Source organism: Plectropomus leopardus, chromosome 2, assembly GCF_008729295.1.
Source record: "Plectropomus leopardus isolate mb chromosome 2, YSFRI_Pleo_2.0, whole genome shotgun sequence".
NCBI lineage: Eukaryota > Metazoa > Chordata > Actinopteri > Perciformes > Serranidae > Plectropomus > Plectropomus leopardus.
The window spans coordinates 37,059,599-37,087,557 of NC_056464.1; the positions used below are offsets into that span (position 1 = coordinate 37,059,599).

Sequence of the window (27,959 nt, forward strand, 5' to 3'; positions counted from 1 at the left end):
CCTGAGAGTATTTGTACTGTTTGTAAAATGTGTGTTTGTGTTTTTGTCTACTTCAGTATATTTCTTTCTCTATTAGCTGTTAGCGACAGGTGGCAGCTACCAGCACGATATAATAAAGCTCCACTCTCTCTCTCTCTCTCTCTCTCTCTCTCACACACACACACACACACACACACACACACACACACACACACACATACACACACACACACCGGAGAGAATAAATCACATTTGCTCTCCGCTGAAACGAATCAGTGGGTATAAACCAAAATGACAGGAAGCAAATGAAAATATAACGTACGGCATCACGGAGGGACAATTTTCAACACGCATGCAGAGTTGGTAATAGAAAATATTCATTCTTTTTGAGAGTCGGAGGGAAAAGGACTCTTCCCGTGTCTTTGCAGAGATTCATTTTCAGCAGCGGAGACAAAGCAGATGAAGAAAGAATGAAGTGACGACGGAGAGGGGGGCGGGTTTGGTATGGGGATAAATGAATGAGAGCGAGGTAGAGGAAGGAGGATTTAGAACGGAAGAGCAGCCATGACAAAGAATGATTATAAAAATGTCTGTTTATGATAAACCGTGCTCTAAACAGTCAGCACGGCCACAGATGGGAGGACAAAGTTAAAAAAGCATGAGAGAGAAAGGAGTGGGAGAAAGTAATAAAGGAAGACTGAAAATGGCAGATACCTGTGACGGGATGAACAAAAAAGAAAAAGAGAACGGAAAAGGAGAGAGCAAGAAATAGAGTTAAACATGACGTAGATAAAATAAAAGAAAGATTTAAGCAGAGAGAAGAGAGAGAGAGGAAAAGAGAGAGCAGGGGAGAAGAAATGATGAACTAGAAGAAACAAATGGGGAAAAAATGGGAGAAAAGACACTGAAGGAGAAAGAAAAAGTACATAACTGGTAATGATATTAGTGAAAGAAAAAGAAATACACAAAGAAAGACACAGAGAAACACAGAAAGTAAGAGAGGAAGCACAGAGAACACAAAGTTTGTTTTACTGTCTGCCTGTTTGCTTTTCTGATCATCAATATTCATGAGGTGAAGAGTTAATAATTGATAAGAGTCTTCCGTCCTCATGAAACCAAATCCAATCACACAATCTCTCCCATCTACACACAAATACGCGCACGCGCGCACACACACACACACAGAGCGTAACTGGAGAGCAACAACAGCGAAGGGGAGGAAATACGAATGCGGCTTTTGCAAAATAAACAAATCTTATTACTAAGCTTGAGATGCAAACACCATTTATTTATTTATTTATTTTGTATTTTTTTAAAAATAATTGAGTTAATCGTAAACTGAAAGCTAATAATCTGCACCCCATGAAATGCTTTAACATTACTCTACAAAAACTTATAAATAATATTTTATTCTTAAATATTTTCTCATGCAAATGACTGATTTGTGACTCATCTTTCAGATTTAACCAGCATACACTGAAGGCCATGTTAATTGTTCGATAAGGATTGTTTTAATTAAAATACATCTTCAGTCCAAACTGCTTTCAACTTTTTTGACTGTTCCCATGTATCTGAGGACTTCTAATTCAGGGTCGTAGGGGCAGCTGAAGCATATCCCATGATGCACTTACCAAAATAACTAATAAATCTACCTTCTACCTTACCAAGAGGTGAGAGAAAACTGCCTGTCTTTATCACAAAAGAGGAAAATGTCCAGAAAACTGCATTTCTATTTCTTCTTATCATTTATTAACTATATAGTTATATATTATTAAGCACTTTTTTAAGGTGATTTTCTTGTTTATTTTTCTTTTTTACGGATTATTGTCAGGTAATTTTCTTGTAACTTTTTGCTAATTTTTCAGCCATATTTGTTTAGTTGCTCGTCGCCTTCCTCCCATATGTTTGAAAGAAACCAAGCCATTTTGCTTAGGTTTCAAAGTCTTAAATTTAAGAGCAATTTACAGTGACCAATACTAAAGTAAAAAAAAAAAAAATAATAGTGCCAACAACAATTCTGCCTACTTGGAGTTAGGGACTATTTTGCCCAAATGTTTATTTTAACAAAAAACATTACTTTTTTGTCTCGTGGTGGAGACAGCGGTGGAACAGAACTGGCCTTTGCTGTTGCTTTGATTCTCATTCTGCTGAGTTTGAGAAACTTTTTGCATAAACTGTACTGAGCTTCATATGCACTAACTTCTGCCAGTTTCAGCCATGCTGGGAAATCTAGGATAAAAGCTCATTTTTGTTGAATTTGCACCTCCTCATTAAGTCCAGGGTACAATGTCAACCTTAATTTGTGGGAATTGTTTGATGCCCAATTCTGATCTGCGATATGTCAAAAAAAAAAAATCCTTCCCATGTGTTAGCATTTTTATGGCATTTTAAAACAAATGAGGGCCTCATTTTTAGATAAATAAATTCAATACCTTTAGAGATTTAAAGGATCCACAAGAGCAACAGAGACACTTGTCCACAGAGACAAGTAAATCCTTCTCTCTCTGACCTACTACCTTATAGCAGTTATAATTATACATTTGGGGGTTCACAAACAATTTATAACACCTATTATCTGGATGCTGAAGCTGCAGACCTTTGACCTTCTTACTAATAGCTGCTTGTTATGTTGTCAATCTGAAGATTGATGCCTTTTTAATCTTTGGCCTCATTATAAGCATCTTCGTGTGTGTGTGTGTGTGTAGATGTGCATGTCTACTCACCTCATATTCCTCCTTGAAACCATAGCCCTGTCCACATTTCATCTGGGTGATGTGTTGGAGGAGATCTGCGACTCGAATAGCGGGCTGAAACTGGCCTGCCTGGAACTGACCTGCAGGAACAGAAACATTTTATAGAGACAGAAAGAAATTAATATATAAACAAGGAAATAGATACAGTAAGTATGTGGGAGGGAGCGTGGGTGGATGGATGGATCAATCTTTCAAATTATCATACTCAATTGCAGCTCTAATCAGTGCTCAGGCTGTGAATTTTCTGCTCTGCCAAATTGCAAACTTATGCTCAATCATTAAACCAACTAAAATAGCAAAGTAAATGTAAGTAAGTGCATAACTAATTCAATCTTATTGCTTTTAAGTTACTAACTGATACGCTAAGTGTATAAGTCTGACTTGTTCCAAGCATCTGATAATGCAGTATATTGACTGAAATAATCAAATAAATAACTAAGTGACAAATTAGACTTTTTCTCAGCATAATTCACTTGCTGTCTGATTATTTAAACATTAGGGAAAACTGCTAGTTTCTAAGATGTGCTCTTTATTATTATGTATATTATTCATTGCTCCTAACTGCATGTTTGCACTATTGTATCTTGTGTATTGTACATTTGTGCATTTTTAATGGTGTATTATTTTTTGTTAATATAACTACCTGGGTAATCAAACAACCAACTGGCAACCTGAGTATATAAAGTATTTAAAGGTGTGTGTTTTAGTTTCTTTGCTTGACATCGAATCCTTCAGCATAATCAGCCTGTGCTATAAGCCCTGATGTTGCTGCAGTCTGGGAAACCAGAAACAAACTGACAGCGTTATGACCTCCGCAGCCTAAAATACTCACTTGATCACTCTGGTGCAGCTGATACGTCCCTCCAGGCTACTTTCCTTTTTAATTAATGTCATGATAATAGCTTGAATGTGTATCAGAAACACAGTTGCTCAGCAAGAGCCACACTCCTGATACTCTCTCTAGTCCAAACCCTGCAGTTACACTGAGGTGAACTGCTTTCACTTGTGAGTTATTCTCACCTTTCAACACAAAATAAGCGACTTCAGCTCCGTGTTTAGACGTCTTGACATGAGGCCGAATTAGCTGCAACGACCTGACTGACTGATTAAGGGGAAAACTGACTGACCAAAAAACCACTTGTCTGACAAAATAGCTAACTTCCAGAACTGCTGACTAATTGACAGGCTAACTAATAAAACAACTAAATAACTAACTGATTATAACTTTCTAAATGGCTTGTGAGCTAACTTACTGTTATAGAGGGTGGCTAACGTTAGGAAGCTAACTGACAAACTGGATCACTGGCTAACTTACCACATAAATTATGTTAACTGGCTAACTAACTACTCATACAACAAAGTGACTGACTAACTAACTAACTAACTAACTAACTAACTGTTTCCCTGACTAGCGAGCTAGCCAGTCATTCAGTTTGTCAACTACTTAGCAAGCCAAATAGTCAGTCAATTGGTCAGTTAGTTATTTGGTGAAATAATTAATTAGATAACTAACTAACCCTTTGTTAACATTAGCTAAATAACTGATAAACTGGATGAGTGGCTTGCTAACTGACTAATGACATAACTGACCAACTGACTGACTATTTAGCTAACTAACTAACTAACTAACTGGATGACTTGCTAGCTAGCTAGTCAGGTAAACAGTCAGTCAGTCAGTTTGTTCGTTGTTGGTGAGTTAATAAATCAATTAGCTAATGCATACGTAATTAGTTAAATACAATGTTAGTTAGCCACTTAGTTATGTGGTTGGTCAGTTAGCCAGTCAGTAATCCGGTTTATTCGCTAGCTAGAGAAGTGATTTACTTAATTGGTTAGATGGTTAACTAATTAATTAGTTAGCCAATACATACCAGTTATACGTCAGTTAAACACCACATTAGTTAGCCAGGTAGTTATGTGGTTAACTAACTGGCGTATTGGCTAAATATTAATTAGCTGACGTTAATCAAATAAGTCACTGACCAACTAACTGACTACTCACCGAGCCAGCTAACTAACAAACTGGATGGCTGGCTAGCAAACTGACCAAACACATAACTTACACAAACACAAACATATATACACAACTAACTACCTAACTGGGCGAATGACCGACAAATTCACAAACTAACGAAATATCTAACGCTAACTTCCCAAGTTGTGTGCACATACCGCTCTGGTAGGAGAGCTCCACGGACTCGCAGCCTCCGTAGGGGAAACTCTGCAGGGTCAGAGAGGGCTGGGCGAGGGACGGCTGGCTGCTGTCTGTTAACAGAAAGAGAAAGAGAGAGAGGACTATGTTACCATGACGACAGACTCTCCTCTCTATGACAAACCCCTACCCTCCCAGACACGCACGCTCTGTGCACAGCACGGACACACTCCAGGTGAGAGGAGACTGGTCGCTGATGAAGTGGTGACTTAAATGAGTCACTTAACGCCCTGAGCCCTGATTGGTGGCCATGACGTCAGGACAGTTAATTGGAATATCTCTCCTCCAATTAAGGCATGGACAGATTGATTGGATAAGTGTATGGGCTCTATTAGTCGGGACAGATGGAGGGAGAGATGGAGGGTTCAGGGGACGGAGGGACTGATGAAGGAATGTCACTTGTCAAGAGCTGTGCCAGAAGACCCAGAGGAAGCTCGTAAAAGTGGATGACAGCAACAAACATGCTGCATCCACTCTCTGTAAAAAGAGCAGCAGAGGAAGGTCCAAATATGATGACTTTCTTTCATTCCATTATTTATCCTCTCTTTAGTGGTCACTTTTGGTACCTCAGCCAAGAAATTAAAACAGAAATTCTATTTGGGCAAATGTGCTTACGAAAGCAGGTCAATGGGAACGCATTAGCCACATCATTCTCAACTTACAGCCCGCGGGTGAAATCTGGCCACAGATAGTGTGCCAAATGGCCCCACAACAATTTTTTAATACAAAATAAAAATACACACATGAATCACACTATACATAAGGTGCCAGGGTGCATAAAGAAACATCAAAATAGAGTGTCCCCAGCACCCCCAAAAGAGGTCCTAAGATCCAAAAAATGTCCTAAAATTTCAAAAATATCCTACAAACCACAGACGTCCTAAAGTCCTAGAAATGTCCTAAAATCCAAGAAACTTCCTGAAATCTAAAAATGTCCTAAAATTTTAGAAAAGTCCTACAAAGATCCTACAGTCCTAGAAACATTTTAAAATCCACAAATGTCCTAAAATCCCAAAATGTACTTAAATCACAGAAATGTCCTCAAATCCCAGAAACATGTATAAGGCTGCTACAGCTGTCTCCTGGGCTCTTGTCATTTTCAGAAGTTTTCAGAAGTTGCCCCCAAGCAGAGCAAGTTGAGTACCTGTTCAAGGCGGATATTTTAGACAGTTATGCTGCCTCACTATTCTAGATAAAAGGTACAACCTTGTCGCCATATAACAAGGATGGAAAATGATTGTTACTGCGATGTTGATGCCTTCGTTATTGTTTATAAAGCACAGCCAACGTGTATGTTATATGTCACATTGGAGGTCAACACTGTTGTGTTAGCTAAAAGGTCACACCTGCATGCCGCTTTTGTTTCTGCGATGCCAGCATGCTATCTATAATCACACACTGGAGTGGTTTGATGCCCCTGTTGTTTGATGCTATGTAGAAATGAAAGGGCGTGACATCTGTTAAAAGGTCTACTAGTACAGAGAGAGCGGCAATGGGGAAGAAAAGAAAAAAATAAACTAAGAAAAAAGAGCATGAACACAGTGGGTAGAAAAGGAAATAAATTAGCTTTTCAATAGTTGTAGGAAGCCTATTTCAAGTTTTATATTATGAGAGTTATAAAACTCCAAAAAGTTTTGTTTTAATCTTCTCTTTGTGGCTTCGATAAATAAAACGCCATTTTGTTCAGTGCCGTGGCAATATGGCCTCTGACAACCAGCCAGGCCAGACTCACTGAAGTGAGAGAGAGTATGTGTGTGTATGTGTGTGTGTGTGTGAAGGAAAAGAGGTTGTAATATTAAACTGCATGACTCTATGTTTTCTTAATGGAGCTATTTGCATGTTAATGACGGCTGTGGATTCATTAGTGGCCTTAAGTGGCTCCTCCGTAAGCCAATCTAAACACTGGCTTCCCTAAACGAATGAAGAATGAGCCGGCCACACAGGTCACTGCAGCTCCTACTTCTGTGTGTGTGTGTGTGTGTGTGTGTGTGTGTGTGTGTGTGTGTGTGTGCAAAACAGTAAGGAAAGAGGGGATGAAAAACATCCAAGTAGATCTATCTGCTGGGCTCACACTGAGTGATTCAAAATAGGTGACAACTTGTATGAGGAGAGGAATTGATTAAAGAGTAAAAGTCAGAATGAGTAGAAGTGAGATGAAAGGAGAGAAGTGGATAAAAGGGAAGAGAGGACAAGAGAGAGACCTGAAGAGAACAAATGGGAGACAAGAAAGAGAAATCAGAGGAAGTGCAAAATAAAGGAAGGAGTGGAGAAGAGGTGGGGGTTGGGGGGTAAAGAGAGGATGCACTGAGACATTGAAAAAGATGATAAAGTAATGAAAACAGGAAAGAGATAGTGGCAGAGGAGGAAGGAAAAAAAGTTCCTTAGTTAGTTCCTAAGTTAAGCTGCCTGTTCAAAGTGGGAATATTGTGGCATTATGTCGCCTCGCCGTCTTGTATAAAAGGCACAATTGCTGAATTGGGGGGGGTGGGGGGTGGCAGAGTTTCCTCGCCTTTAAGCTGGCAACAGACACGGTAACGCCACCAAATCAACGTCTGTGTAAAAGGGGTAGCTTGGAGGATGGGATGGTTGTGACGTTTTGACGGCTTGTTATGCGTGCAATCCAGCAAATTTAAAAAGCAGCTTGCAGCAGTTATCAGCTACTTCAAAAGCAAAGAAAGGCAAATGAAAATGTCCACAAACTGGGAAAACAATGAGATTTGGGACTTCTTTACCCTCCAAGCAGATGATGTGATTAGCCGCCATACAAACCGGACAATAAATGATTGTTGTTGTCATGTCATGCCACTTTGCCCTTCTGTTGTGTTGAAAGTCATGTCCATTACGCTGCTTTAGCTTCCACAATGCCAGCATGCTATCTAAAATCCAGCCTGTTCCCATTAAGTAATGCTTTTTCAGTGAATTTGATGTCAGACACCGACGTCAAAAGCCACCTTTTGCAGTGACATGATTCGCCATCAGTTTGTAATGCAACCGCACTGAACCTTTTGCGGTGTTTAATATGCTGCTGGTCAGCCTTATGGTACCTGGTGCAGCAGTGTGATGCACAGACTAGAAGTGCCAGTTCCTAATTGGCTGGGCGGCACCTGTTGCAAACGCATAATACACCGCTGGACTACGACTGGTTGAAACACTGCCGGTAAGGACAGAAAATAAGGAGCTCAAAAGTCCAACAAGCCCCCGGACTTTCACCTGGAAGCCTGGTGTTCACTCTCCGAATGAATGTAGAACCAAACCATCATGTTTTTTTTCTAACCCTAACCTACACGACTTTGCCTAAACATAAACTACAAAAATGTACTGACCTAAACCTAAACTACGTAACTTCAATTGCCTACACATAAATAACGTAACTTTTCACTGAGTATGTAACGTGACTAGGCCCAACCATGTCTCTAAACTTACCAAAAATAACTTTACTTGCCTAAGACCAAAATATCATAACTTTACGTTGAGCACGTAATTCTACATTTAGTACAGAGCATGAGGATGCCCAGCGTATGTGATTTTGCCTTACTAAACCTGAACTACTTAACTTTACTCTTGATACCTAAATTACGTAACTTAATCTTCCTAAATCTAACCTCAAGTCTACATGCCTAAACCTAACCTACGTAATTTTAACCTCCCAAATCTAACCACCCTTACTTGTTACCTAAGCCTAACCACTGGCTTTTGTTGACATTTGACATTGGTCACAGTGTCCTGGAACGTCACCAGCAGACGCAGAAGTATACCTCATGCGTAATATGTACACACTGAGGTCCACTTTGGATGAGAACCTGCTCCTAAAATAAAACACTGGAGCTGCATGATGCCAGTGCTGATTGGTTTTGTATAAATAAGCCAAGGCGGTGTTAGAAAGGGACGCCATAGTGGCTGTATTACACAATCTTTGTGCACAAAGGGCTGCAGTTTAGAAGAGAAATGGGACAGGAGACAGATGAGAGGGGAAAGGTGTAAGAGAAACAGGAGTAAAGAGTAGAAGAGAAAAGGAGCGGTGAGGAGAGGTCAGGACAAACACAAAGTGTCTGCTCACTGAAACAGAACCGGGCTGTTCTTCACACTTTCCCTTCACACTGTGTTTGTAAAATAGTTCCACTGAGAATTTATTCCAAGGCTGCATCTTATCCCATAAATCTGTATCCAGTCCTCTCATCCTGTCTTTCTATGCCCTCCTTTGTAACCGATAAAATCAACTTTATCTCCTACTACTGCTTTGCTTTGTCAAACACTAGTCTACATGTTTGTCCTGTGTTTAAAGTCAGCACCTTTTTTTTTTATTTTTAGCCAAGAACATACATATTCTCTTCTCCTCCTTAACAAAGATTTACAAAACACTTCCATAAATATTTGAATGCTTTAGATGCCAGGACCACATATTGCTGGGAAAACAAATGAATTCACTGTATTATCTGGCTGGCAAAATGTTTTCTCTCTTTTAATTGCTTCCTCTTTTAGTGCCTGTTATCTTTTTACTTACTTCTCTCTCTCTCTAGATATAATTAAAACTACAGCTGGTAACTTTTGTAAAACTTACTTTTTGTCATATTTGCTTAAACTGCACCACCAAGCTGCCAGTTTCAGCCAATATGACAAAAGTATTTTTTTCTTAAACCCTTTGAAAGCTGAGCAAATCAGCTTGATTTTTTTTAAACACGGGAAAAAGGCAACTAGCAACTTGATTAAAAAATGACCCAAAATATATAACCATTCCCCGAAAAAAAAAAAAAAAAAAAAAAAGGAAAAATGAGAAAAAAAAGTGCTTGAAATAAATATAATAATAAATAAATACATATATTATTATAGTAATTCAAAGTATAGATTTTTGGACATACAAAATAATTTTCCAAATCTACCAAATTACTTGCAAAGTGTTAAACATTTCTTGCTGAGTTGCCCCTTTTACTGTTTTCAAAAGAAAGCAAACCAGCTGAATGAAGCACAGTGAAGAATAGTGATGTCAAACCAGGTTTCAAAGGGTTAAACAAATATATAAAAGTTACCAAATGCAGTTGTACTGTATTTTAGAGGAACTAGAGTTAGTTACTGGATATGGCCCTCTGCCACAATAAACACTGCTAAACAAAAATACACAATACATTAAAAAGACTCACAAATAGGGAGCTCACATACAGCCCACACACACACAAACACACACATGCACATTTCAACGGCACTTCTTTTGTCTCAGAGACTTCCAGGACTCCTGGCTTCTGCCTCCAAGGTCGCAGGTGTGCGTGTGTGTGTGTGTGTGTGTGTGTGTGTGTGTGTGTGTGTTTGAATGTGTAAGTTCATTTATGTATAATGTACATGGATGTGTACGTGCTCACGTACACTAATACAAGTGTGTGCATTTGCATGCCTGCCTTTCAGTATGTGGCATTCTGTGTATAGGTGTGTGTGTGTGTGTGTGTGTGTCACAGCAAGGTCAAATATGCATTAAGCCAGGCATGAAATGGAGTCATAGCAGCAGCTCCACAACACTGACACAATGAAGACATCTCAATGCTAATGGGGAGATTTATTGACCCCATAGTCACAAGGGTGCATTTGTGTATGTGTATGTGTGTGTGTGTATGAGACAAAGAGACATATGGAGCACGCTGACTGTGTGTGGGTAGTGTGTGTTTGACAGGAGAGATGCATTGATTGAGACAGAGAAGTGTGTGTTGGAAGTTTTGTGTGTGTGTGTGTGCGTGTGTGTGCATGCATTTGTGCGTGCGTGCGTGCGTGCATGTGTCTGTGTGTGTGTGTGTGTGTGTGTGTGTGTGTGTGTGTGAAGGCCGTTTACGCTGTCAGTGAGTGTGTATGTTAATGCAGTCCTTCATGCTTGGCAGTGTGCTATATAAAGTTCCCTCCTCCCATCCTGTGGCTTTATTAAGACTCAGTTATGGATGACTTGGACTCAGAGTATCACTGTGTTAACCCTTAACTCCTCTGTCATAACCGGCGTGTCTGTCTGTGTTTAACCATCTTTACCTGATTACAGAGATCCCCTCCAGCAGGGATACTCAACTTGTTTTGCTTGGGGGCCACTTTTGCAAATTGAAAGGGGGCCAGAGGCCAGTTGCAGCAGCCCCATTCAAGGTTCTAGGATTTTAATGCAATTTATAGTATTTTAAGATGTTTCTAAGATTTTAGGACATTTCTTAATGTAATTTAGAAAATGGTTAGGGGAGCCACCATGCAACCTATAAGTTTAGTATCACTAGGCAGGTTTCCATTACAGACCTGCACAAAACGTGAGTGATATTTTCAAAATGTTGATAAAACATAATTGCAAGATGACTGAGTTTCCACTGAGCGATGATCTGCGACCTCTCCTAGCAATAACATTTCAAGAAGCATGGCGATGGATGTTCAAAACATAAGCAGCTTTGTTTCTATTGCAGCCATCACACTAGCCATCGTTATTCCCAAACGCCAGCAACATAAGCGTGATATGTGAGTGATAATGGAAAGGCAAGCCCCTTACATGTGGGACGGTGGGCACATTTCCACGGCGACACTGTTGGGTTGGGATGGCGTTATTTACAGAAATTGCTGAATGAGCACCAACTCTAGCTAGCTGGCTCCCACCAGATTGGGGTCACGTGCAGTACAAGAATATAGTGAGTATCAGAATTATCCAGAAGACCAAAATGTGTAAGCCGTCAAAAATATTCTCTACAGTTAAACGGTTAACAAGTGACATCCATTGTCTCGGTATACAAAAATAACATAGTTAAGTTGCTGAGTAGAACTATGCTGAATATATAATTTGATACGATTTAGAAGGACAGCTGCCAACCAATTAGATTTGTATATTTTTTGTAGCCATTGCATAATTCAATATAATCTGCTGACAATCTTGATACCAGCTGGCAATTACTGTTAAACCCAATCATACTGAAAAAATTACTTCATTACAGTAGCAACTGAATGTCTGTCCTTACAGAGGAAGACATCATCTCCATACAATAATTGTATTCATTACAGTATGCATCCGCCCACGCACACACGCACACACATGCACACACGCGCACACACACACAATAACACACAATCGACATCGATAAAAAACGGTTACAATCAAATATGCTGTATTTGGTTTAACCAAGAAAAGACACTTATGACTTTGAGGTTAATATGCGACAGTGAAAAATACTAACATACGCTTGTCAACTCTGGTATCTGAGTAAATCAAAACATTGCATTCCCACAACTGGCCTCCGCAACATCAAAAAATGTCCATCTATATTGAGGAAACTGTCTGTTGTACTGTTGTCTCTCTAAATTTAAATGTCTTACAATGCAAATAACTTTCTCTGCAAGCCTTTAAACATTAAAGGTTAAGTGCTGGATGCACTGGTGCTGCTTAAAGACAGAAATCTAGACAGCAACAGTTTTGTTGTTGTTTTTGTTAAAGCTGTGACTGTTAAGTTCATCTTTTTCTCTCTGCCTTTTTCTGAAGCACAGGGTCGGGTTCAACTTCATTTTATTGCCGCAGAGCCGGGCCGTTGTAATTCTCTTCGGGTATGGATGAAAAATCGCTCTGATATTTGAAACATATTACCATCTGTAGTGGACCAGTGAGCCGCTGGCATAGGTTGAAAAATACAAGAGTAGCTGAGCTACTGTCCAGAGAAGAGAAACAAGATGATGAAGATGTAGACAGAAAAAAAATATTATGAAAACATTTTAAGTGAGAAATATGCAAGTCAGTGACAGAATCTTGGTTCATATTTGATCAGCACTGCTTAGTTTTACAGTTTGATCCCAGTTTTTTGGCCACCATATTCAATGTGCAGGAAAGTTTGATGCCCACTTCCTGTTCACGAACTCTCAACATTACAGCAAAACGAGGCACTCAAATATGTTTCTGAAAACATGTTAAGGGAGAAAAGGGCAATGCTCTTGATCAGCTGTATACTCTTTGACTTTGTGGTGGCGGCGGCAAGGTTGGCAGGCGACACAACAATGCGGAAGTACAGCCTGTAGTGCAAGCAATTTATACTACTTAATTTATCTTTTAGTTATGCTTATTCCGTATTTTAGCCCTTTATTTTAACCTGTGCTATTTTATGTCCTGGATTCAGATTTTGTCTTTCCTCTTTTGTTTTTTATCAATATTTAATGAGCATTTTTGGAAGAGCCTGAGGGCCTCACATTCTCATTGCCAACAGCTGCTTCTGAGAACTTCAACTTGAAGTACCTTAAGGCAGTAGGTGCTTTTCTTTTTTTTCTTTTTTTTTTAATGAAACGCCTTTTTTCCAGATTTTATCAAAGATGAGGAGGGTTGGGGCAACTACCAGGAACAAAAAGGGAGGATGTGAGGATGTCACTTAAAGTGGAAGAGGAGGGTAATAGCAAAGGGTGAGTGAGAGAGACAAAAACGAGGAAAGAACTAAGCAGAAATAAATTGGGTTTGTGAAACAAAGAGAAAAAGTTCTCTGATGGACCACTAAGATAAACATCATGTGCGTAATTACTTGGCAGTGTGCTGAATTTGTTTGTGAATTCAGCTTACGTGATTTGAAAACTGAATTTAAATGTAGAGAGCTGAAAGAGAGGACAGATTAAATGAAAGACAAGACACAAAGGATGGCCAAGGCGAAGGCAAACCGGAGGAAGAAAGCGATAGAGCAGCAGAATAAAGGAGTGATAAATGGAGGAGGAGACAGAGAGGCAGCAGAATATATATCTGGACGGCAGGTCACTGGGATCAAGTGGTCTAGACAGTAACCCAGCCGCTTACCTCATTTCACCTCCCTTCTTCTGACATGAGGACAGAAAACACTGACTCACAAAGTCCAGCCCAGAGTGTATGTATGTGTGTGTGTGTGTGTGTGTGTGTGTGTGTGTGTGCTGCTGTCTGCGTGCACGTGTAATGCCTACATGTGTGTATGCAAAGCCACTTCCCTTGAAACTTCCAGGCACCAGTGTAGAACAGAGGTATCCGAGTGTGTGTAGGTGGCTGTCTGCGTGTGAGTTACCGACACAGTGATCTGTGAAGTCACCACAGCAGACCGACAAATCTGCTTCACAGGAGAGTTTCTTATTTAACTAAAAATTGAGTCTTATCTCGCAAGTTAGGACCAGAAAGAGAAAGAGACTGGTGGACTTATTTATCTATTTCTCTTTGCTGAGAAAGTAGGATTAACTTCATATCCCCGTTGGGCAGGGAAGCACTGTTTGCCTCCAGCTGCTCAGTTTGTTAGTAAAGGCGGCTGCTGCCTGATGCATGAAGAGAATTAACAGAGACGTGAGGGATTAAAGTAATAATATGCAATATTTCTATACCAATGAATGTCTGTTTTGCTCCTGTGAAAAGTCAACTAAAACATAAAAGGGATTCAAGCTTATATTTTATTTAATTATTAATATTTTACACTTGCTGTTCTAAACAACTGGGGCCAGATGCATAAGACTCGACTAAAATTGTGTGTACGCAGAGAGGCAGAAATGTGCGTTTTGTTTATTTATAAAGCAGTGCCTATGGCTGATTCTGTTTAAAAATCTCAATCATTGTGGTGTACAGACGCAGGCCTCATTCCCACACCCACAGTTCACCATAAATGGACGTAGAAATGCCGTTAAACATTCATTTGCATATTGACACTTTGTGCCACGCATGGCTGTGGATTCGAAAATTAGTTCGAAAAACTAATTCATCACATTTCTGCAAATTGTTGTAACGGTGAAATCGTCACAACAATCACTGATTCATTCATAGCGCTCATGTTGAAACTGACTTTACAAAATGCTACACATGATAAAATTAAACGATTATTAACAGGAAAATTAAAGTAAATAAAAATGATGAAATGAATCACTGATAAATAATTTAAAATTAACTCTATAATGTGCGTTTGATTGGCATTTTACAGAACACTGTGTGGCAAAAAAAGCGTCATACTCGGTGAAATTGGTAAACATCCTCAAAACACTGTTTTCAGTCTCTCAACTTACATTTAATCTCCCTCTCATCATATTACTCAAAGCTATCTCAGCTAAAACTGTGTGTACGCCTGCTCTGAAGAATGCGTGAGGCGAGCACATTCTCACTTACTTCCTCCTTTATAGAAACCAGTTTTTGTTTGGGAAAAGGCCTACGCATGGTCTTTGTGCGCACTCATTGTTTATGCATCTGGCCCCTGGTGTCTTGATGTAAAATATGAGGGGAATCCTCCGGTGCACAGGCACATTATTTGGCTGTGTCCAAAATCAGCGGTGCCTCCAAGGTGAGGGGGCATGGCCACTCTGCTAAAACAGCAGGTCCCCCCACTGGCCCCCTCCCGCCAGCCCAACATTATTGTCCTTCAGAGGCTGTGCTAACCTTTGTTTTAACCAGCATGAAGGCAGTGGTATCTTTTAAAACTAAACAACCAACAGCATCCACTGGTAGCAGCCACATAGACATAACTTTTGGGAAAGGGAGCTTAATAATTACTTGACCAAGTTGACCAACTGAAAAAGCTGCTGTATATGCAAATAGGGCCACGTTTGGACGAGAATGGCCCCACTGAAAACGAGAAAAATCTGCGTTCATATGTTAACACTGTGAGAATGATCCTCGTGTACAAGTATCAGCAAAAACAACCGAAAACACTGCAGTATGTATGCGAGGCCAGTAGTTGGTATTGTAACTTTTTAATAACACAACATAGAAAATCACCACGCACACAGGAAGTGCGGTGGTGATGTCACCGTTCTCACACGCATTGCAAGTTTACACGGCGACAGATGGGGTTGCATTTTCAAAAGATTAGCTCTGAAACCCGGTTTCAAAAGTCTGCGATTTCAGGACCTCAAAGCGCCTTCATCGTGTGAATGAAAGGCCAAACTGCAACAAAGTTTAACGTTTCATGCAAAAACCATTGCCGTGTAAACGGGCCCTGGGACAGACTGGACTGGCAGACCAAGAGGCAGTCAGACGTGTTATAGGAAGTTTTACTGAGGGACCCTCGATGTGAATATACACTGTGTAAGCAGACAGTCAAGAAGTGGCTGGAAAAGTGCACAAGGGCTCAATCTTCCCCGAGCACATAAAGGTTAAAAACTGCTATCTCTCAACCCTGCTCTCACCTTCAATTACCCAGCACTGCCACATTATGGCCAAACAAAATGACTACCATTAGCCATAATCACCTTACATGCAGCCTAATGCTATGCTGAACTAGACTGGGGAAAATAATTGCCCTGCAGTAATGCTGTGAAACAACTACTTCCGATACAAGCGGGGCTGTGGTTAGAAATTATGAGCTCTCCACGCAGGAGGTGACATCCGACCATCTTCCACTTCCACTGTGCAGTGGCACCATTGTCGATAAAGTACTTTTGGCGTGCTGCATCTTAAAAAATATACAGAAAAAGAAAAATTTAAGAAGGATCACTGAGGTCTGCTGGCAGGGGACTAAATCTTTTACTTCAGTGAAAAAAAAAGAAAAAAGAAAATGCTCTGAAAAGAATCAAGGATGTTCCTCTTTTTATTATGCTGTATTCATGTTGGCCTCCTGAACCTCCTTTCTCCACTCTTTCTCCATAGACATCTGTAGAATTAATTTGAGGACGGAAATATTTTATTGATGTCTAAAGGTCTACTGTATAAGATTTAGAAACATATATGGCAGAACTGGGATATAATATTTATAAAAATCACCCGAAACTAAGAATTGTTGTGTTTCAGTTACGTTTAAGGCTCAGAAACACTAAACAAACATCAAAGAACTAGAGGCAACAAAAGCCCCTGCTACGCTGCCTCATGTTGCTGTGTCTTGGCCAAAAAGTTGCACATGAACACACCAACTTAGAGCCAGCAAACATGTCTGTTCTGCATCTGCCTACAGTTGGTTGCAATCTGCAACGCTACCACTAGATCCAGCTAAATTCTAAAAACTAGACCTTATGTATAATAAATGTAAAGTAATAAATAATAAATAATGTAGCCATTTTCTCCAGGTGTCTATAAAACAGCAATGAATAAGGACACAGACCTATTTCCTCGTTGTTTCATTAAGGTTAAGCACCAAAGCTGATCATACATAATCCACTTTACCTTCGGACTTTTCTTTTGCAGCATCCTTGCGATCATCTGAACATTTCAGCAGTAAAGCGCAAAGAACAAGATGTGAACAAGGTGTGAAGTCTGTCGCACATAAGTTGTGTCTCAACCAAAGCAGCTGTTTTTTACTCCTTTACTAGTCGAATTTGCCATATCTTTGTGTTTTTTGGATGCTTTTGAAAAGGCAAACGGGATTGTGCAATTCTAGTTTCCGATCTAGTTCTTGAGTTTTGTTCTTGGGTCCTAAGCGTCTGGGAGGCCTTTGTATGGCTCCGTGTTTGTGTCAGTGTATTTGTGCAACTGTGTGTACCTAATTAACCACAAAAAGCTCCTTATCCATGGAAAAACATGACTTCTGTGCTAACAGTGGCAAAGTGCTGCCCTTGGCCGGGCACAAAAGGCTGACGCTTGCTTTGTGAACTGACAGAGAACAGTGTTGCGTAACCTTTTAACATACATCAGTGTCTGGGAAATTGATTTTTAGAGGAAAACGTGTTTGCACATGAAATGCACGCTATGCTGCGGTGGCTTTCCACTGATCCAGTGGATTTACGTCGCATCAATGTTAACACTGTGCCGAGTGTATGTGCATACGGATGTGTGTGTGTACTTCTGTGCATATCTGTAACTTTCTGATGTGTCCTTGTCTCTTTTTCGCATATATTTGTATACTTGTGTATGCTATACTATGCGTGTGAGTGCTGGCTTCACTATGGGTGCTTATGTCTGCAGGATTTTGTGGGAAAGAGTTTGTATGTGTTTGTGTGTGTGTGTGTGTGTGTGTGTGGGTGTGGGTGTTTGAAATCCCATTTCCATAGCTGAGAAAACACCTGAGCTAGGGAGAAAGCTTTACAGCTGGTTCAAAAACACACACACACACACACAGAGCTAAACCCCCCTCTGCACTGCATACTGGATTTACCCAAGCTCCTTCTCCCCGTCTTTGATCCCTCAATCTGTATGTCTCTTTCACTGTCGTCTTAATAACTTTCTCCTCTTTCTGTCCCTCTCTCTCTCTCTCTCTTCCAGCTATTAAGAAACGATCCTCGCTGGCACCATTCAGGCTCCTGGTACCATTATCCATTTTCAAAGTCCTGAAAGGTATTAAAACATGTCTAAATGATGGATTCGTACTTAAAAAAATTAAATGTTTTCTATCAGTTTATTGAATGGTTAAATGCGGCCACCCTTGGAGGCCACGGATTAAATTAACATATTGAACTCAAAAGGAATCAAAGTGTTTGATATAAAAAGGATCGGTGTGTATAAAATGCGTAGGAAGCAATGAAACTCGTTTTTAAATAATATACACAAAAGATCTATGAATAGATGAAAATTATTCTTTCTTTTATAATTTGTGTTTTTCACAAAACCTCAATTATTTCCTTTTCTTTCCAACATTTGTGGTTTATTCTTTAACCCTATGGGCATTCTGAAAACCAACTAAATGCAGTCTCTTTTTAATTAGTCAACTGTCTGGGCTATTGTAGCGCCAGACTAAAAATAATTAAAGCAAATACAATTAATGAAATGTGCTTACATTCTACTAATAAAATGCTTAAAAGCAGCATTGCTAGGATCGGCATTTCTCTGATTCAGTTCCTGGTGTCATTTTGTATTCAAGAAGTGTGTTTGGTGGGATAAACGCATCTCAAACGCATCAGCAGTACATCTCAACTTGGATTAAACTAACAAACAAACAAACAAACACATATTGTATAAAGAAATATGCTGCAAAGGAGCTGGCAAATGCTCTCTCTGTTTCTATCTTTCAGTCTTCGACCATTTCTTTTTACTTTATCCCCATCTCTTCCTCACTCTTCTCTTTTACTGTGCATTAGGTATTCCTCTCCCTGTCTCTCGCTCTTTGGCCTTGGATGGTGATGGTGATGATGTCGATGATGGCATGATGCTTGGTGGTCAATCTCCAGGTCCTCTACGCCCTAATTCACTGCTCCAGTCAATAAAATAATCGTGATGCTCAGCATGATGTGCAAACAGCGGCCAGCTCTGCTGATATATGATATATATGGACGAATGGATGGAGAAAATGAGGGATGAGTGGATGAAAGGACGGCTGCAGGCAGCTCTAAAAGGGGAAATGGGAAAGTGTAGTACCAGTGGAATAGAGAGAGGATTTTAGAGAGGGCGTTATGTATATATAACTATATGGAAGAACAGACGAAGGGTTAATGGAGTCATTTACATTAGTTAAGAAGATATGCGGCCAGTGATGGAGGTATAGAGGAGAGGATGGACAGACTTACAGATATGAGGAAATAAACAAATCTGCTTTGGAAGAATTCATGGATGAGTGGATGGACGGATTGGACGGGAGGAGTGAAGGACTGTGGGTTATGGACGAAAGGATGGATAAAAAGGAAAAATTGAGAGAATAAATGTTGTATATTTCTGCAAACCCCAGAAATGCTACATTTGTAGATGATTATGTAGCAGATTTGTTGAAACTTTACTCTTCCTTGTGCTTTAAAAATGCTCTGATAAGCATGCGGTTCGGTTTAGGCACAAAAACCATTTGGCTATGGTTCGATTCCGCCCTCTGCCCTTTGCTGTGTGTCATCCACTCTCTCTCTCTCCCGCTTTCACACTTCTACTGTTCAGTCAATTAAAGGCTAAAAGCCCCCAAAAATAATCTAAAAAATAAAAAATAAATATTTTTTGTGTGTTTGTGGCACAGTCTTGTATAACAGTCTTTCAGTGTCTTTATTTTGTATTTATTTTTCTGTGGATTTTTATGCCCCACAGGTTTGGAAGGCATGTTTTGTTTACAATATTTTGCATTTTTATTTTTTTAAATGTTCAGTGATTTTTTCTGTTGTTGAGAAAAACATATTACCAGTCCAGCTGTACTTTTTTTTAAAATTCTTTTAGGCAATTTTGTTTTTTCTTTAATTTCTTTTAATTTTTTTTTTTTTGCAATTATCTTTTCATTTTTAATTGTGTGTGTGTGTGTGTGTGTGTGTGTGTGTGTATCACCTATAATGATATGGTAAAGAAAGGATCATTCCCCATGTGATTTACACTTTTCACTCTTCCTTTTATGTTTCTGTTATAAATTTAAAAAATGTGGCATTTTAGACATATATAAAAGCTGTACAAAGCTTTTGAAATCACTGTAAGAGATGGAATGTGATGTTAAATGCCGATGAAAAGTATATTAAAAATTGGATGACTGATGAAATAATGTTTCTAATTCTTCTGTTTCTTACACTCTCACTGCTGTTTTATCATGCTATATTTATTTTAGTGCACATAGCCCAGTTTCTTTATTTTATGTAGTTGTTGTGAATCCCAGATTTTTCTGCCCAATAATGATGAAAGTTTGTTTTACATCTTTTCTTTCTATCTAATTGTGAAGAGAACAGATGGTTCAACAAAACACTAACGTCATTGAGTGAAGATGTACGACAGTAAATTTGTGCTGTTGCACAAATCGCTCAAGCGTCACTTTGCATTCTGCTTCATCATGCCTTGACGTGCATCAGCAAACGGCACAGAAACCTGCGCAGACGGTTGTGTAAATTACAGTAAATTAGCTGAGGCTGGAACATTGTCGGAAAATACGGACGTGCTTTTCTGTTTTTGCTCTTTCTTTTTTGACCACTAGATGAGATGCAGAGTGAGTGTCTGTCACTGTGAAAGTCTGCCTGTCTGTGTCTCTGGCTCTCTGCTGGCTGGGCAGTTAACACACGAGCTCTGCAGGTATAACAGTGATTCAGTTGTTTAACAACAGTGTTTTAGAGGAAGATACACATTCTCCTACACAAAGAAGATAGCAGAGGAGAGGAGGGTGGGAGTGAGAGGAAGAGTGAAAGGTAAAGTATAGAAATGAGGCAGAATAAAAAAAGAAGAGAAGAGAAGAGAAGAGAAGAGAAGAGAAGAGAAGAAAATGGTCCACTGACCGTCCCAACCCAATTGGCAGGAAAAATGGTGGCCTTGTGCTCTTCTTTTAACTACTACTTCTTTTAACTACTGATATATAACATTTTTATTATATTTTGTCGCAGAAATGTTAAAACTTTAAGTTTCAGTGCTGTGGCTAATACTTGGTTAGGTTTAGGTGCAAAAATACTTGGCTGTAGTTTGGGAAATATCATGTTTTGGCTTAAAATAACCAGTTCAACAAGCTCATAACCATAAACATTTTCGTTTAAAATCTTTCAAAAATATGGTAAAAGGCAAGGAGCAACTTGTCGAGACATTTCCTGCAATTTGCAAGCATTTTGTTGTTTGGACAAATATTCTAAAAATGAAAAACAATTTAATTTTAAAAAGACATGTAGAGGGAAAGGATATAGCAGGGATGACGCAATGTTAGGCATGATGACAAAGTATGGGCAGAAGAGGGAAAGAGAAAGGAGTGAAAAGGAGGACGATGGATGAGAGGAGGTGTGGCAGGAGGATGACGAGCTGGCAGCTGGCTGATAAGTATTATCACATAAAACAGAAACACTCCTGTAAAAGGAGACCAGCAGACAAATGTCACTACAGCACTTATACCCCCGTGCATGTGTGTGAGAGAGAGACTGTGTGAAATGGTCTTCTGGTGCAAAGACCGGCCATACACACACCTACACACACACACACACACACACACACACACACACACACACACGCATGCATGTCACACGTTGGCAGGGGTCCGAGCCAATCTGCTTGGCAAGGAACTGGTCAATCTGGCCAACAGAGGGGGAGAGAGGGAGGAAAGAGACAGAAAGAAGGTACTGGAAAATGGTTTTGACATTTCATTTTGCCCATGTGTAAACCCTGTGTGTGTGTGTGTGTGTGTGTGTGTGTGTGGTGTGTGTGTGTGTGTGTGTGTGTGTGTGTCTACGCAATTGCAACTACACATTAAGTATTTTGCTCTCTTTGATGTTAAACTGTATGTACCTTAATGTATGTACTTTTTAGTCTGTGTTCTTTACATGTTCTCATGTTCACACATGCATGCACACACCAGAGCATGAGAGCGGAGTGGAGCTGGAAGAACTTTGCTCCCTTTGCTCCCTTTGCTCCCTTTGCTCCCTTTGCTCCCTTTGCTCCCTTTGCTCCCCCTCTCAAAGTCGCTCTGCATAACATCGCCCCAATCTCAACCCACATTTCGCAACACTCAAATCGCTCATTATCCACAAACATTCCCTTTGAAATAACTTTATAATCTCCATTGTCAAGCTCACAGCAGCCAATTTTTGCTGGACCATAGTGAGTGTGCGCAGTACACAGAGGCGTTTTGGGTCGGGCACCCTTCAAGCTCATGGTGCAAGCGAGTGGAATTAGAGTGGGATAGAGCAGAAAATAAGGCGACATTCCAACTTCTTAAAAAATAAGCGCTGCCCACCATCTAAAATCCTACCATTCATGCTCACAGATCAATCACTGATGCTCCCCTCAAGTGCTCACGTACAAAATAACCCGACTCACACGGTTGATTGACTCACACGGTTGATTGACTCACACTAATTAACTACAGTTATGCTTTGTCAAATTATAAACTGAGAAAGATATGAATAAAAATACAAATACACTTTTGACCCATTATGAAATGAAACAGTTTTTACTCACCTATAGAAGTTGTGGCTGGAACTGGCTCTTTGGACACTGCACACACAATCAACACGACACACAAAAGGAAACACAAATGCTCAGTCAGAAACAGCGATGACTGTGAGTAACATGATAAGTCAAAACCAACCATCTAGATTGATAAATAGCACTACAGGTAAGAGGAAAAATGTCTTTTGGATTTTGGGATGAACTGTCCCTTTAAGGGATGCAGAAAGTTCTCTATCGGTAGTAAAACTCAACGACCTGGCAAGTATGCAAAAATCACCTGATGAACCTGAACGGCAACTTGGGACAAAAAACAGTTTCTCCACAGTGTCAGTTTGTCCAATTACAGCTGCAGGCAACTCGAAAACCTCTACAGCCATTTAATTGTTGCCTGAAGCATCTTCAAAGATTATGTGTGTGTGTGTGTGTGTGTGTGTGTGTGTGTGTGTGTGTGTGTGTGTTTAAGTGAGTACCTGAGTAGTAGGAATTCAGCAGGGATTTGCTCTGCAGCGTCTTGCTTCCCTGCACGGAGAAGGAGCAAGGAGAGGGGGAGGCTGAGGAGGAAACAGAAGGGAGGAGGAGAGGTGAAAAGAAGGTGAGTAAGAGGACGAAGAAGAAAGAAGAAAAAAGCAGAGGGGGATGTGAAATAGTGGAAAAACAAGAAGGGGGAAGGGAGAGGTCAGGTGGAAAGGAAGTGTGGGACAAGAAAGAAGAATAAAGAGGGAGAGGAGGAGTGGAGGAGACAAAGTGAAAAGGAAGCAAATGAGGAAAAATGAGAACAGAGGATGTAAAAAGGCAAAATGAGAGGAGAAAGCAGGAGGTGAGGAGAAGAGTACCAAATTTGAGAGAGATAAAGGACGGGAAGGTAGAAATAAAATAAGACAGCAGAGAAAAATTAGGTGAAGGGCAAAAGGGAGAAGACAGGAGACAGAGGAGGAAAAAGGGACAGGTCAGTAAACCCATTCCAAAAAAAACAACAATCAATCATCACAGGACACAATTAACAATGAAAACATACACAAAAACAGATCAATTCTCCATATTCAACAGCAGCAGGAACAATCCAATAACACTAATGGCAGCATCAATGCTACCGATATTGAATTTTGAAATACAAAAGTGGTTCCGTTTCAATGAGCGCGCACTCAGATATGACATGCTTTCAATGTTAGTCAATACATATGAAGAGTGACAGTTCAAACTAAATGGAATGAACCAGTGGTGAGGAACAGAGCGCAATAAAAAGCAGAGAAGGAGGTGAAATTTAAGCATTTTCTAGCGGATATTTCATACTCAATCATCACGCTCCAATTGGCTACCAAGCTACCAACACTATGAGCCAAATGGATCTCAATCCGTCTGAGGAATAAGAGGTCACATGTGTTTGAACCACTAACTCAGCTAGCTAGCACCTATCTGGTACCTAAAAGAGATACTTTGCTGATTTTCAGCCAAACAATATGGGTGGTGTGTATAGGTGAGCGGAGGTAAACTTTCCTCCATCTAACCAGAGTCTAGAAACCCTCCTCCCCCTGGCTGGCTCTGATGAACCAGCTGGGGAATAGAAAAGCCAGTTGTCATCCAAAGTTGTCTGCAGTGCTTTTGGAGTAAGATCCCAACGCCAAAAGCTGCCTTTCAGAAAGAACTGTTTGCTGGATGGCATGATACGCAGCTGGTTGGCGTCACGTTAAAATGCTGCAAGAAGGAGCAGAAAGGATTGAACATACCACAGGCTTTAATGCGGGGGTCCAGTTGTGCCTCTTTTGCCTAAACCTAACCATCCGTGCCTGCATGTGCTTTTGTTAGATTCTGGCGTTGGTTGCAATGTGCTTGTGTTGTCTAAAAAAAAACCACTTGCAGTGTGATCCCACAACATGCATCATCACGTAAGCAAACACCATGTTAGCGACATCATGGAACGTCAACAGAAGATGTAGAAGAATACCTAGAGTGTAATATGTAGACACTGAAGTCCACTGCAAAGACAAAGTATGTGACGATTTGTAATGAGAATGTGTTGAATAGACGCTTGCAATACCATGTACACACAGCTTGATCACCTTACCACAACAAACCACAGAGAAGCTCAGACTACAATAAACCACAGAGAAGCTCAGACTACAACAAACCACAGAGAAACTCAGATTACAACAGACACACACACACACACACACACACACACACACACACACACACACACACACACACACAAAGCATGACCTTATTCTCTGCTCAGGACACCACTACTCCACTATCTCTTTATATAGCAAATTGTGGTTTGTTACTTTATTAATTTCCTGAATGTAGCACACAGAGCTTTTGAATCCATCTCAGTGGTTGATCAAATTGCTATCATCAGTTCAAAATGGCAGCTGCGGAAAACAAAATAAAAAATAGACAACAGAATAATAGAGCAGAGCCGATGTATCATTTCTTATAGATGTGATTCAGCATCAGATCTTGAGCTCTTAAACAGTGACTGATGGCTACTGTGTCCATGCAGATACACTCCATCTCTCTCTCTCACACACACACACACTGCTATGGGTTATAAATAAATTATATGTAGGATAGACACAGGCACACACACACACAATAAGATAAAACCCCGGGGGATTGCTGGGAGACTGACTGTGACATATTATATGCTAGCTAAGCCTGTTCAATAATCCACACTAGATATCATAGCGAACGTACACACATTTATCTCTAGGACCTGCGGCTTGTAGGCATTTTGTGTGTGTTTTCGCTCACCTAAAAAGTAATTGTCATGTAGCTCTGAGCAGCCAATTAGTCCTCATGCATGTTGGCATATTTTGCATGTATCAGTTTTGTATATTTCAGCGACCTGATGGCCCAAGCTTGGTAGAAACTCTCTCAGTGAAGAAATCTCTCATCAACCTCCACTCATACTCACTGAGCAGATGACGTGATACGCCTCCCCTCTTCTGCCCCCGTCTGTCTTTTTCTTTGTTTCCTCCCAAACTCCCATCCTCCCCTCTCTTTGTGTCTCATCTCCTCAGCTCTACTGTCCTCCCATTTCTCATACGGCACTTTTCTCTGCTGCATTCATGTTTTAACAGCTTCTTCTGGCTACACATTAAATACTCATTGTTTTTAGTCTCAGCTGGAGTCGTCATACAGCAAACTCTGCTGCCACTTTATTCTGTTTCACACTGGTAGGGTGGTCCTTAAGGATAGTCTGCTTCTAACTGTGTCTTTTGGCAGCCAAATTGCCATTTGATATAAAAGAATCAAAGTGTAAAGACAACCATCAAGTACTATAGAGGGATCGTAAAACAATTTGCAAGATGAAAGGCGGTTTGAGACAAATTCTAGTTAGATGTTGAAGAGTTGTAAATGCATTAGCCTCTCCAAGCCCACGGTACTCCCAAGTGGTCTCTGCAAGCAGTCATTTACAGCGTCTTCTCCTTGTGATAATGGTGGCTGAGGTGACACTCACATTAGCCATTTTTCTCCCTGCACATTAAAGCCATAGGAAGAAAGAGGCTTCAGAGATTGTAAAATATGTGTACAAGAGCTGAGAATGGGTGCTTGTGATAGTGAGCAAACATTTTTTCTCCATAATAGTCCTTCCATGTGAGTCATCCATAGGTTTCTGTTCAGGCCGAGACACATCAAACCAATATCAAGTGGCGACAAAAGCCAACTGTTGCGTTGACATGTTGCCTGCATTTCGGCCATAAGTTGCAAATGGATACACCGCAAAGACTACAACTGACAGATAAACAACACATATGTTCTGCACCTGCCTGAGAGGAAACACCTCATCCACACCAGCAGACAGCAGCAATCTGCAACTGCCATGGAAAAAGGGAAACAAAAAGACGGTCTTGACCAACACGTTCTCATCCCGAGTCATTACATGTTGCCACTTTGCAGTGCACTTCTGTGTCTGCATATTATGCTTCGGGTATTCTTCAGCATCTGCAATTCACGTTCCACAATGCAAACACCAGCTGTCAACACAAGCACATGGTGGGATTACGTTACACGTGGTTACTTTTAGGCAACAAAAGCACATTGCGACCAACATTGGCATGGCAACCAAAGCACATGCTGGCACGGATGGTTAGGCTTAGGCGAAAAAATCCTCATGGGAAGAAAACACCGGACTCCCGCATAAAAGTCCAGGGTTGTTGGACCCATACGCCAACCCTCCCACTGGCACTATAGGCACCCTTGCTATAGGCACTCCATATTTTACATCGTTACAGGCAGCGTTTCAACCTGACGCCGCCCAGTAGAGTATCATGCGGAGGTCGCAGGTTTCGTCTGCTCAGGTTCCCAACTGGCGCCAACCACCTATGTATAATGCTGCTGCAGCAATCCAATCCAATCCTGGTTCTTTCCGGCTGCCTACTTAGTTGACGCCTGCCAGTTGCGTATCAAACGCATGCAAAAGTGCCTCTTGCCATCATGCACTTACATGAAAAGCCCTGACAAAGCAGCGCTATTTCACGAGTTTTGAATGAGAACAGGCTGGCTTAGCTGAACTGCCCATTGGAGTGATTTCATTCGTCAATGGCTCCACTGACAACTCCAGCTGTAAAAAAAACTGACAATGGCCAACAAGGGTCGACAAGGGCCAGCAAGAGCCAGTGGTGTTGGACATGGTGATGTTAATGGTAAATTTCAGGTAAACTGCCTCCTGTCATCAATGCATCAAAAGTTTTGCTCACCAGTTTCCCCAAAAGCTTTAACTTCATTTATAGAGAATTAACAAAGAACTAATTTCTTGTTTCTCAAAGCAAAACCATCTGGGAGGTTTCAGTGTAAAAAAAATAAATGGCAGTTTAAAGGCTGACACAGACCTCATCCAGTGTTTTCAATTTTACTGATGTCTTAAAAATGAATGTGACGATAATTTCCTGAAGTGAAAATGATCCATATATCACCCCTCTTGCCTAATTCCTATTCATATTCTCTTTGCTCTATTCTGCCACAATAGCCAAATTTCCCTACAGCGGATAATTTAAGTTTTATCTTCTCCTCTCTCCGTTGTCCTCTCTCCTTCCTCCTCCTCTCCCCTCTCCTAATACCTCCAAACACAACATATTTTCTCCTCTTCTGTGATAAAATCCCTCTCGTCTCATGCGCACCGGCACTGTATGCTAATGCGCCTCAAAAAGAAGCTCAACTTTAATACAGTGAGGAGTGTACCTGCATACCAAAAGAAATCTGCTTTGACAGCAATGTCCTGTGAAGATAACTGGTGACTGGGTGAGAAGGCAATAACACAAAAAGGTTATTTGCCCTGCGAGGGTCCATCTGCAGAAATATTATTGGGTCCCCTACCTTGTGTCAGCGTTTTTTCTCTGTCTCATTAGTACTGAGCCTGGATCTGTGACTGTGACTG

The 27,959-nt window shown here is 40.5% G+C and overlaps 1 protein-coding gene across 1 annotated transcript in view; it reads right to left on the reverse strand.

The window, feature by feature from the left end:
* ptprt (protein tyrosine phosphatase receptor type T) overlaps nucleotides 1-27,959 on the reverse strand; it is a 436,976-nt gene that overhangs the window by 80,890 nt on the left and 328,127 nt on the right. Inside the window, exons 21-24 of the mRNA XM_042510188.1 lie at nucleotides 23,053-23,133; nucleotides 22,592-22,627; nucleotides 4,905-4,997; nucleotides 2,703-2,812 (exon numbers count right to left, since the gene is read on the reverse strand). Of these exons, the coding sequence (XP_042366122.1) occupies nucleotides 2,703-2,812; nucleotides 4,905-4,997; nucleotides 22,592-22,627; nucleotides 23,053-23,133 (320 nt within the window). The remainder of the gene's footprint in view (nucleotides 1-2,702; nucleotides 2,813-4,904; nucleotides 4,998-22,591; nucleotides 22,628-23,052; nucleotides 23,134-27,959) is intronic.